Source organism: Thalia democratica, chromosome 4 (genome assembly GCF_965202585.1).
Source record: "Thalia democratica chromosome 4, ktThaDemo2.hap1.1, whole genome shotgun sequence".
Taxonomy (NCBI): Eukaryota; Metazoa; Chordata; class Thaliacea; order Salpida; family Salpidae; genus Thalia; species Thalia democratica.
Window position 1 is genome coordinate 56,510,014 of NC_139168.1, and position 13,293 is coordinate 56,523,306.

At 25.3% G+C, this 13,293-nt stretch overlaps 1 protein-coding gene across 3 annotated transcripts in view; it reads left to right on the forward strand.

The window, feature by feature from the left end:
* Window positions 1–6,064: 6,064 nt before the first annotated feature.
* Window positions 6,065–13,293, forward strand: part of LOC145834572 (cartilage-associated protein-like) — a 29,385-nt gene continuing 22,156 nt past the window's right edge. For all 3 annotated transcript variants that reach the window (XR_014369787.1, XM_082942031.1, XM_082942032.1), the window contains exon 1: window positions 6,065–6,207. Coding sequence is in view for 2 of the 3 variants with exons in the window: in XM_082942031.1 (XP_082798157.1) it covers window positions 6,133–6,207 (75 nt within the window). In the remaining variant the exon portion in view is untranslated. The remainder of the gene's footprint in view (window positions 6,208–13,293) is intronic.

A 13,293-nucleotide genomic window follows, 5' to 3' on the forward strand; every position in this document is an offset into this window, starting at 1 on the left:
GATATAAGAAAAAACCTTGAAACCATCTCGCGCTAACTGGTGAAGGTTTGTTGTGGACGAGATTTATTTATTTAGTTCAAGCTGAAATGCGCTAGAACTTTGGTCGTTTGGTCAAAAATTAAAAAAAGTTCAAAAAGATCTCTTTAATTTCTTGTTTGTGTATCCACAGTAAAATGACAGCTTTTTTTAAAGATCACCTATAATTCAATAGCAACTAGACTTTTTAGTTAATTTTAAATTAATAAATTTTAATTAAATAATTTTAATTACTAGACAATATAAATTTAGCTAAATTTTGAGAATAACTTCGAACTTTAAAGAACTTTTTACTTTGGTTTATTAGTATTATATTTTAGCTTAATTTAATTATATCTAGGTTAGTATAACTAAACAATGTTTGTTTAGTTTTGTTTATGTTTTACAAAAATTGAACTCACAGAGTCGGCATTCGGCAACGTAGAAAAAAGCCTTGATAAAAAAGTAATTTAAGGTTAGGTTTATTTGTTTTTATTTACTCTTGAGCAAAAATGTAACTCGTGCAAAACTAATCCTTGGTGCGAAATTTTCTTCGTGCAACTTTGTTCTCGTGCAATTTAGTCCACTCCTGGACTTTATTAACCTCATGCAATTTTGTCTTCGTGCACTTTCGACCCGTTCCCGCTTAAATTATTTGGTCCTAGGAACTGGTGCATGAAGAACCTTTCGGTTATCGAGTCGCACACCACGGATACCTTTTAACGTTTTGTTCAGGACTACGTATAGAATATAAATAAACATGGTTTTATAAATAAAATTTAAAAAGAGAATAATAAAAATATTAGTCAATTAGTACGCCTTAGTTTTGCAGCTGACGCGATACGCATAGCTATCTTAGTGCAAGTTTAGTTTTATTAAAGTTTTAGTTTTAGTAATTACCCTAAGCTGAAGATTAATGTAAATACTGTTTATAATATATTTTTATACTAGTTGGATTATTACAGAGGTCAGCAGCTTATTGTAACTAGCAGAAAAACAAAAAAAAAAATGCTTAAAATATTTAGTAATAGGACCTGGTACACGGAAAAACCTTACGTTTATGAGTCGCACACCACTTAGTTACCTTTTAACATTTTGTTTTTCTATAAAAAATTGCTCTTGGGCCTCCCAGGCCACAGTTATATCAAAATTATTGTAAGCATAAAAAACTGCTTTTAATTGAAAATAAGCACGAGTAAAGAGTATTTATTAAATTAAGATACTATAGTTTATTGAACAATAAAAAACGTTCAAACAATTTATTCCTAGGACCTGGTGCACAAAGAACCTTTTGGTTATTGAGTTGTACACCATGGATACCTTTTAATGTCTAGTCCAGGATAATTGGAGCCTAGTTTGAAATTTTTATTATAGAACTTAGTAATTTACTAGGATGATGTCACATCAATATTGAATGGAAACTATATTCATATTAACTTAATTTAGGCTCTAAAATTCTAAAACTCTAACTAAACCATAATTTTAGAATTTGCTTGTAGCAAAATAAATACATCATAAGGTTTGTTCTTTAAAAAGTACTCATTACTGTAAGGTACAACATTTTTTTTTACTCAGGGTTTAAAATAATGAACAATTTTAAAAATAATTAACACACACTTATCTTTTATATTTAGTGGTGGATTTAGAAGTCTTATTAAATACTAAACAACTATAAATGTTTACAGATCAAGATGAAGACAAGCTTTTTAGAGCAAAAATAGAACAACTTCTGGTAAACCTTTCAACTCCATTCAAAATTTGTCTACATGCAAAACTTTATAGTGTCATATTTAAAAATTCTCACTTTAAAAAATCTGTTTATTTTAAACTAAAGTTACAATAAAAGAAGGAAAATTGGTAACTTTGATAAGTTAACATGTATCTTGTTATTTACATAATATTTACTTAACTAACATTTAAGTAGATGAACTAAATTTACTTTTTGAAAAAGTAAATGAACTAAGTAAGGTTTTATAAAAAAACACACTTATAACATAATATTAGATGAGATAGCAAAAGACAAAATCACAACACAATTAACTTACCTGTAATTAGTTATTTAAAATGCATTATAAAAAGTCTACTTGATAATTAAATAAAAATTCTTATGATAAACAAAATTACTATTTAAAAATAAAAATAACAAAAATTTAGCAATACATGATAATAATCTGTTTTACTTCAAAACTAAACTGTATTTTGATTTAAGTATTATTCTATGTCTACAAGTAGACGCACACTTGATTTTTATGCTGAGTAAAACAGTAAAACTTTGATTAATTTGTTTTATTGTTTCTAGAATAAATTCTACAAATTAACGCACGCACAAAATTTCTGCTGAGAAAAACAAAAAAAAAAGTATTAAATATTTTTTTTATGCCTATAAGGTTTTGCACACACAATATTTAATTTTTAAATAACAAAAAACTATGATTATATGTTTTATTGTCTTTATAAATATTTTATTTTTTTTTATGTCACCATAAAGTTTTGCATGTAGATAAAATGTCAAACGTAGTTGAAAGGTCACCAAAAGTTGTTCTAACTTTGTTCTAAAATGCTTATCTTCATCTGGATCTGTAAATATTTATAGTTATTTACAGGGTTGCCACTCGATCAGGAAAAGTCAGGAAAAATTTTAAAAAATGACAAAAGTCAGGAAAAGTCAGGAAAAAACGGGGGGTTTTGAAAAAAAGTCAGGAAAAGTCAGGAAATTTGATAAAATTAAAAAAAAGTCAGATTTCGTCAGTTTAAATTTACAAAATTCCTTGTTTTCCAAAGCCTTCAAATGGTAAAAATTAATTAAAAGTTCTTTAGAGTCAGAAAAAAATTCCAAAATTTTCCTAGAAATTTACATAAATATTTAATGTTATTTCCAATGCCTTCATAAGGTATAAATAAGTAAAATATATTTTATAAAACTGCAATAATTTTCTATTAACATATTGAACAAGTACCCTACTTGAACAAGCAGATTTTGTAAGCTTTTTAGTATAGATGATTTGTAGCAAGGACACTTCCATAGTGAAACTGTGATATATACACAAAAGTTTATCTAGCATAATTTTAGAATCAAAGTGTTTTTTGATGAAGTAAATAATTGAGTTCTTTATAACTAAGCAGTTAGTTTAGTATTTTATGTAACAAGTTAATATGTTTACTTTACCTCTTTATATTTTTTTCAAAGTTGTTTAAATTTATAAAATAAGTTATAAGAGAGGTATATGCCAAGATTAAGTTTACTTATTATTTGTATTTTTTGTAGAGTAACTTAAGTTTTTAAAGTAAATAAGAGTATATTTATTTGTTACAAATTTTATAATAAATGATAAGAGAAAATATTTTATACAACAGATATATAGTTTACTTTTTTATGTCTTTTTTTTACAGTTACTTAAGTATATTCTTTTTTAAATGATTTTAAATTTAAGGATTCTATATTAAATAGTTTAGGTAGTATTTAATTAAACTAAGTAAACAGTTTATATAAGTAAAACATGTTTTAAGTAAATACTTTTATTATTAGATATTTTTAACTTATAGGTTGTTTTACAACTTATATGCTAAGTCTGACTAAAGTTTACTTTTAGTTAGATAAATAGCTTATTACTGGTAGAGAGTAAATTTATTCTCGTCTTAAGGTGTTAGATTAGAATTATTTGTACAGAAAACTATTACTTTATGTATTGGGTTTTCAAACTCAGACTAACCATTGTTTTTTTTTTCAGATCAGTATTTAATTGTTTTCTTATATTTTAATTATGCCAAAGTTTACATATTCTAAAAATTTGTGTTCTTTATTGTTTTAAGGTTCAACTGTAAAAATTTGTAATTGTTTTAAGATTTTAGTTGTGAAAGTTCGTTATTAGTTCAAGGTTTTAATTGTAAAAGTTCCTTATATGTCGTTAGTTTATCTAGATACATTCATACTAGGAAATGCTAAAAAATAGTGTCTTTTTTCAGATAAGCTGTGTTTATAAGGTAATAATACAATTATTTTGCTGATAGAGCTATTTATCACAAACATCAATCATACACAGATGGTTTAAGTGATGTACTGGAAGTTTGATGATAGAATTTAGCAAACAATGTTGTTTTTAACCTGTATTAAAATTAGATTAAAAGCTTTATATAGTTTCAAGTGTTAGATTATGTATTTTAGAATAAGTTTAATTAAATAGTTTGATTTAAAAAAGTCAGGAAAATTTTGGTAAAAAGTCAAGAAAAAGTCAGGAAAAGTCAGGAAATTTTTCTCAGCTTGATCAGTGGCAACCATGTATTTAGTACTGAATAAAATTTCTAAATACACCATAAATATAAAAGATAAGTATGCGTGCATTGTTTTAAACCTCAAGTAAATTAAAATTTCAAGCTTACCTTAGCAATGTATTTATTTTGATAGAAGCTCATTCTAAAATTATGTGTGTTTATTAAAAAAATATAATCTCAGCTTGATATTGGTGCAACATCATTCTAGGAAATTACCTAAAACTTATAATTTTTATGCTTTAGAAATAGTGTGTTAATAGCTAAAAACTAATTTGTGGGCCACAAAAAATAGGCTAATAGGAAAAAGTAGATTGAAAACTGTTACAGTTTTCTAATAAATCAAAGTTTAGCAATACAGTTTAATCTTCAATGTCAGTATAAAAAATAGGCAGGTGTGTTGGTTTCTTTAGTTTACTAAAAAGTCATTAATAGTTTATTAAAGTGTCATATCCAGTGACAATGTGTAGTATTTCTGTCGAAGGACAGGAAAAAATAAAACCTTTGATATAATATCTATAGAAAAATTATTAAGATAAAAATACAACATTTACAACAAATAGTTTGTAAGCAAAGTTTATTCAAATGTTTTATATTACTCTCAGTAGTTTTTTAAAATGATAATTTTAATACAGTTTTCATATATTGAGTAAAAAGTAAGTATTATTGAAACCATAGGGTGTTGGTGATCCAACATCCAAAGGTTCATTTACCCTAGAAAGTTTACGCTAGGGGCTTAATCTGAGTGTGACTTTACTATTTGGATTTAACATAATTATTACTTTACCGTAGAATTAGTTTTACTAAATATGAATACTACTATAAATAACCAGGCTCAACAATTTAGTGGGTTTCTCTATTAAACGAACTTAAATGAATACAAAACCAATTTTAAAAATCACAAGAACTATTAAATATGTAATACGTGTACAAAAATACTGTAAGTTAACCATTATAAAAAAACTCAATGATATTTTATAAATACTTAATATTAAATGCAAAACCAAAAGTTGAAAACTAAAAGAACTATAAAAGTATGTCACTTATGTGAAAAATGCTAAATATTAAACCACTGTAAAAAATGCTTTTAATAAATCACTTGATGAAAATCAAAAGAGCTATAGAAAAGTACATTAAGAGAATTACAAAACTTACTTTAAATAAGAATCTTAAAATCTAATAAATACAATTATAGTATTATATACTAAAACTTTATAAAACAACTTAATACCAGTATTCAAGTGTCATTCTTGTAAACAGTCTCTGCAACTCCTCGCGGTTCCCCACACAACTCAGTCTGTCCTCTCAGCTTGTGTCCAAAAAATTCAATCAAAAACATTGCGTCAACCAGTTATGATAATACCTCATAAAAGAGAAATGTGCTCTCATTCTTTTTATTCTCTTTCTTACTGTTTGTTTTATCAGACTTGCCTGGGCAAGAATTGTAATTGCACTAAACTCTTAACTTTCTCTTAAAAGCAAAACGGTTTTTAAGTGAAACTTTGAATAGCTTTACATTATTACTCAGTTTTCCAAAATTACTTGATATTTCTTTTCTTGTATGTCTTTCTAAAGGGCTTTTCTGGTAAATCTGGCCGATCAACCAGAAAACTTTCTTGATTTATTTTGGTAAAAATTAAAAAAAAAACATTATTTTAAGTGTTACTTATCTTTTTGAATATTTTAAATTAACTGTATCTGGATGCACTACATTAAAATATCAAAAAAAAAGTTATTAAGTTTACTAACTAAATTATAATTTAAAATTTCAGAAAATTTTATTGTTTTTATCCATCAGCAATATCCACAACTAATTAAAAGGAACACTAAAAGTGTAGTTAAAAACTTAATATGAACTTTTCTTTTAAGTTTTTACTATTTTCTTTGGCACTAAATTTTGGATATATGGTTGAGCTTCCAGAACTTGTGAGTTTTTTAAGTTGATATTTTTAAAATGTATACAAAAAGAAAAAAAAAGTTTTTTGTAAAATATGTTTCAAAAGTTTTTACTTTTGAAGGCAATATTGTAAAAATTATTGAGCTAGTAATATTTCTTTAATAACTTTAAAGGCATAGAAAAATTGTGTGGTTTTCAAATATTTTGAAATGTACACATTCATTTCTAAAAGTATCAAAGTATAACTTGTTTATTAAAAATAATAGTTCCTTATTATAAGTTATTAATTATAAAATAGTGTACTTATAACTTGAAGCAAATACTAAAAAAAAGTTTCTGAAACAAAATAATCTTTATTTATTACAAAAAAAAAGTTTTAAACACACATTTTAGGTGTAAACTAAAAATTTTATGTTGCTCGTTTATCTAATGACTATTTAAAGTTCATTAATCTGCTAAAATATTTTTACTTTGATTTAAAACCCAAAAAAATGATTTTTGTAAGTATGTTTCAAATTTACAGTTAATAAAAAAAAATTCTAGATTATAAACTTTGAAATTATCAAAATATTTATTATTTTAGCAGTTTAATGTTTCAAACTTTAGTTGATCACATACAGTTAAAAGCTAATCAAAATATAATGTTTTGCATTATCAATTTTGTCATTGGGTTGGTTAAATTTCTGCCCTAACAATGGTATTCTTTTGTGTTAATGGCTGTTGACCCACTTTAAATGCTTCCTATTTATCTGATTTAGTCTCTCGAACCATGAAGTCTAACTACAAACTGATACTTTTAATAAGATTAATCTAGCTAAAAAATTCGATTTTGTTTGTTTATTTAGTTTTTAAGGCCACAGATTAAATCACTTTTTTTTTGAAATTTTGTCTTTTTTTTTACATAAAATATTATGCTACCATTTTTTAAGTTAAAAAATCACAAGTAACTTTGAGATATAAGCGATCACAGATAAAGACTTCAATAAAACTAAAAAATCAAAAATATAAAAATCAATTTCCTCCTTCAGCTTTTGAGCAAATGTTTAAAAACATTCCAAGGGTAATCTTTATTGAACTTTGAACAACTTGTATGAGTCAGATTTTTAAACTTTTAAAGAATATTTTATTTTAAAATAACTAAAAAAACTTTTTTTAATTTGTGTTGTTTGTAGTTTAAAAAAGAAAGTTTAAAATAAGTTTTTTTTTTCAAAATTGAAGGAGGAGTAGATTTTTAATGGATATCAAATTCCCTAGAAAATTGACCTAGATTTTTTTTGTTCCACAAGGTTGTAATGGATTTTTTTCAGAACTGTTTATGTCTGAAAAGCTTACTGAATTTTTTTGTGCTACGGAAAATATCTTGAAGTATTTACTCTAAACTTTCAAATAAGAACCAATGTTATTTTTTGAAAAAATGTTGGACCTCCCATCACCTTCCCCTTACTGCCTTAAAATAAATGACTAATCTGCAACAAAAAACTAAGTTGTTATAAATAAACTATAATGAGCTATCATAGCTCGTACATAATTCTACAAGGTCATCAAATCTAGTAGAAGTAAGGTTATAAGCAATTAATTCTTAGAATTCTTATTTTAAAATAAAGTGCTAGTTTAAATCAAAATAATTTTTTTAGATTTTTTTAGTAAACTTATTGATGTCATTTAAATGTTTTGTTTTATAAACTTAACCTAATTTATAGTAAACTTAAATGACTTTATTTGTTACTAATTGCTTTTGTATTTTATTAATCTTTTGATTACTTTATGATTAATAAACTATGTAAATTTGTAAAATATTATCTCTTGTTAGCTTCGTACTCTACTTATGAGTATTGCTTGAAATATGGTTTACTATCATTTCTAACCCGATCATTTTTAACAAGATCACTTCTAACCCGATCACTTCTAACCCGATCACTTCTAACCCGATCACTTCTAACCCGATCACTTCTAACCCGATCATTTCTAACCCGATCACTTCTAACCCGATCATATCTATCCCTATCATTTCTAACCCGATAATTTCTAACTTGATCGTTTCTAACCCGACTATTATTAATTCGATCTGTATTAATATGTTTACGTATTATTGTATTAATGTAAACATTTGTTTTAAAACCAAAATAACCTCAACAGAGTTGTTTTTTTTTATCAAATTTTAGTTTATTTTGTTTAAAGTAAAACGTAATGTTTAGATAGCTTTAATAAAGTTCGATTTTTGATGTTTATTGTTATTGGAATTTTTTTTTCCTACGCTAGACCCACACATAAAAATCTGGGCAGCTTAAACTAAATAGCACATAACAAAGAGACAAAAATTTATATATCTTAAAATCAAAAACTACAGTTTCATCTATTTTTTTTAGATTAACAGCAAAAAAAAATCAATACTTAGTATAAGACTAATTAACTTATTTTAGATTTGAAGAAGAAAATTTTTAACAAACTTATTTTTAATTTTATAAAAAGCAACTAAATATCAACTCAGAATTCAAACAAACTACAAAAACTTATGAATAAAACTTCTTCTTGTTTATACATCTACTAGATTTTCACATCCTAACTTTTAGAGTTAGGTTCTGCACATTTGTGCAACCGTTTGGTATTTCATTGTCTTTTATCATTTTTTTTGTAGGTTTGCCAAAGCATAATCGAAAAATTTAAATACATTGACTAACCACTAAGTTTAAAACCTTAAGTCCAGAGCACATTTATAATACAGGTCAAATAAACATTTGTCGGAAACATTAGAAAATGATTTATTATTTACATAGGAAAAGCAATTATAATAAAATCAAACCACAGAATGAACAAAATCCTACATATTAAATCAATGGTTCATAATTATAAAATTTGTTAAATTCCTGATAGTTTCTAATATAAATTATCTTATTTTAATCAAGTAAGCTTTAATCAAATTTTTTCAACTTTATGTAAAGATTAGTTTTGTTTAAAAGCTAACTCCACATTTAAACTGAAAGATGTTTATGACTGCATGCATTTTTCGATTTATTTTCGTGGTAATTAATTATCTAATAGGGTTCAAAAATTGATTATAAATTAACTGTAGTTTTTAGTTTTAAAAGCATTAGGAAAAGTATAAGTCTTCTGAATTCTAAAGTATAAATATTAAGTTTTGATAGTCGTCAATGTAAGAAATATAATGAGCATTGCAGCGGTTTAAGACTAATCTTTACTTTTTCTTGAAGATATTCTATATGGTTAGTATAAATTTTAAAATGGAGACCAAATTGGCAAGTTGCATTCAAATTTAGGGCAAATTTAAACAAAGTACCGTTTTTTAAGAGTATTAGTATGAGCATATATGAAACTTAAAATAATACAGTTAATAAAATTTAGAAATAGTAATTAGTATGGTAATTTAATTTAAAATTAACATCATTAAATTGTAAGTTCTTAAAACGAAAGTGTATACTGTTTAATACAAAGTAAAAACTAGAGGTAAACATTTATTTTTTTTTAATAGACCCTATCATTTACTAAAACTTAAATTAGATTTTATTTCTTTTAGCCAATAGTAAATTATATTTAAAGATTAAATAAGAAATATTATATAATAAACTTAAATATAAAAGTTAAGTGTCGAAAACTTATTATTTTGATTTTTCATATTTGTTTAAAAATATGATGTAAATAGAGCAAAATAAATTTACATTTTTAATAAAAATTGAAAAGTTTTAAAAATTTAAAGTTGCCAAAATAATTTTACACGATTAATAGTAAAAACTTCTTTAATATTTTTCTTAATATCTTTTAAAATTTATTATTTTACAGATTTCCAAAAACACAAAAACTTTTGATTATTTAGCGGTTATTATATATTATTTATAAATATAAGTTAATAGATTTGTTTATACAACTCAAAAAATGAGGTAAACAAAGTAAATTAATATTATGTTAAGTTAATACTAAAATATAAAATTATACAAAAAAAATTTTTTATGTAACACATTAAATCATTATAATTAAAAAAATTAGAAATTGAATTTTTTTTAATTAGTTTAATTACTTTATTAAGATTTGTTGATTTTTGCATTAAATCCTTGAAACAAATAAATGTAAATAAACAACTAAAACAGGTTAGAAACGATCGGACTAGAAACGATCAGACTAGAAGTGATCAGGTTAGAAGTGATCGGGTTAGAAGTGGTTGGGTTAGAAATGATTGGGTTAGAAATGATCGGGTTAGAAGTGATCGGGTTAGAAGTGATCGTGTTAGAAGTAATCGGGTTAGAAGTAATCGGGTTAGAAGTGATCGGGTTAGAAGTGATCAGGTTAGAAATGATCAGGTTAGAAATGATTGGGTTAGAAATGATCGGGTTAGAAATGATCGGGTTAGAAGTGATCGGGTTAGAAATGATCAGCTCACTTGAAATATATATAGTTTTATTGAATTTTTGTGTCCTGCACATCTTATTATTTTAAATATATGTAAATTATTTTACAACTTTGTTTTTAAATTTCCACAAGCAAAAAATCACCAACTTAGCCAAGTATGCTGCTGAAACTTAAAAAAGATTTAATATTTTGGAATAAAGGATGACAACGCACAGCTTGCTTAAAGTGAAAACTTCTGGCCTGCAAATGCTTTCAAAATTAAAGTGGAATCTGGCCAACAATAATAGAACTGTGGCCCACGAGCATAAGTTATTCTAGACTGCTGAACTAAATTTTTAGACTTACACTAGATTTTTAAAATTTGAAATCAAAATATAAGAAAGGTCTTAGATACAACTAACATAAGATTTTAAACTTAAACTAAATATCATATATTTTGTTTTTTAAAACAAATAAAAAGAGATCTCAACTAATAGAGGAGAAATAATGAATTTATTCTTTCAAGACTTTATTTTACAAACTAAGTTTCGGTCAAAGACCTCTTCAGTGCTTATATAAGTCTAAAAAGACATGTAACAGTCATGGAATATAGCATTACAACACTTAAATAAAAACAAATTTTTACTCAAAATTTTTACTTAAAAACAAAACAAATTTAACTTTGATATTAAGATTGAATTTATGGTAACATTTAAGTTCTAGTTAAGTTTCAAAATCAATATAACAACAAGAATAATAATAAAAGCTGTATGTAGCTTTTTTTTTCTTCTAGTTAATTTTCAAAGTAAAAGTTGCTTGAGTAAAAATGTAGTTAATAATACTAAGTGAGCTTTAAGTTGAGGTGCATTTAAATGTAGCTAATCTCAATTGTAACATAGCTATTGAAAATTTAAACAATTTTGTACTTGTAAAAGCTGTGAAAATTTGAAATTTTGCTTAAATGCTTTTTATAAAAACTTTTAGTTAATAACAAATTTTTATTTAAAAATAAAACAAATTAAATTTTGATATTAAGATTGAATTTATGGTAAAGTTTAAATTTTAGTTAACTTTCAAAATCAATACAACATTAAGAATAATAATAAGAGCTGTATGTAGCTTTCTTCTTTCTTCTAGTTAATTTTCAAAGTAAAAATTGCTTAAGTAAAAATGTAGTTACTAGTATTAAGTGAGCTTTAAGTTGAGATGCATTTTTATGTAGCTAATTTTAATTTTGACATAACTATTGAAAATTTAAACAATTTTGTATTTGTAATAGCTGTGAAAATTTGAATTTTTGCTTAAATGATTTTTATGAAAAACTTTTAGTTTCAAGAAAACAGTAGCTACATAAAAACTTTTTAAGAGCATGCATAAAACCTATATTACAGACAACTTAAGAGTTAAGTATTGAAGTGGAGTTTTCTGAAGTGCGGGCAGAAATAAAGTAGCTTGTACCGTTTATTTAAGTTATCCCTTCTGTCAACTTTGGCAATTGCAACCTTTTCTAGTATGCAAGTACTGCAAATGCTTTGTGGGTTTTTGGCTTTGCCAATATGGTGGATTATTTCCTAGTCTATTGTATATTCAATGTTGTTAATTTTAAATTTCCATATGTTTTTAATATTTTTGTGCCGTATTCTTTGTAGTTTTTAAAATCACTGATATGGTTGTACCATCTTTTTTTGAACGTTCCACCGGTTGATCCCAAATAGTTTTTTGTTTTGTTATCTGATCTGATTGTTTCTATATATATTACATTTTCAATTAAGCATTTGTTATTGAGAGGACATTTATTTTTTGTTCGACAGTTGCAAAGTGTTTCGTTTTCTTCATTGTTTTTTGTTTTCAAATTTTTTCGATTATGGTTTTGGATATTTTTTTATATTGCTCATGCAGGTATATGAAATTTTACAATTATTTTTATTTATTATTTTGTTTAACTTGTGGTCTTATTTAAAATATTTATCTATTAGTTTCAGAAAAGATTTACCTATATTGGTTCTTACTGACTGACAGTAGAGCGGGTTGAAATAGGTTGTTTTTCTTGTTTGTGTTGGTTTCTTTTTGTTTTGGTGGTTTGAGTATTTAAGTTTGTGTTTGAAATTTGAGTTAGAAGCATTCTGGTATCCAGTTATTGATTCTTTGAAAATTTCTTCAGTTTTTGACAGTCTATTGAGTCTTTTTTTGATCATTTTCGAGAGGTTCTTTTTGATAATGGACGGATGGTTCGAATACTTTTTAATATAATTGGTGCTATAGTTTTCTTTATGGTATGGTTAAAATGTATTATTAGCATTATCTAGAGATATATCTAGGAAATTGCTTTTAGTCGCGCCTATATCAATCATTATTTTAAAACCAATTTCATTAAAAGCTTTTTTTGTGTTTTTTTTTCAGTCTTTCTAGCTCTTGGATACTTTTTCTGCTTATTATCGCGAGACCGTCATCCCTATAAAGTCTTATATCTTAATAGCTTTATAAGTGCCTAAATTTTCTTAAATTATACAGGCCTACCAGGTTGCAAAGTTCCGCACCAAAGAATGAACCTATTGTTACATCAAATTGGCTGTTACTATCTTTTTTTACCCAGGTTCTATTATCATAAGTGACAATTGTTTTGCATGTACGCTTATTTTGACTTTCAAAAGAGTTTTGTACAGGGACGATGGTTTAGCTGTGCTGCCCAATTCTTCTGGCTTTAAAGTTGAAAGGCTAAAAAAACAAACGCACGCCTTCTTCAAGTCTATGGGGTTACGAGTCACTGATGAATCACC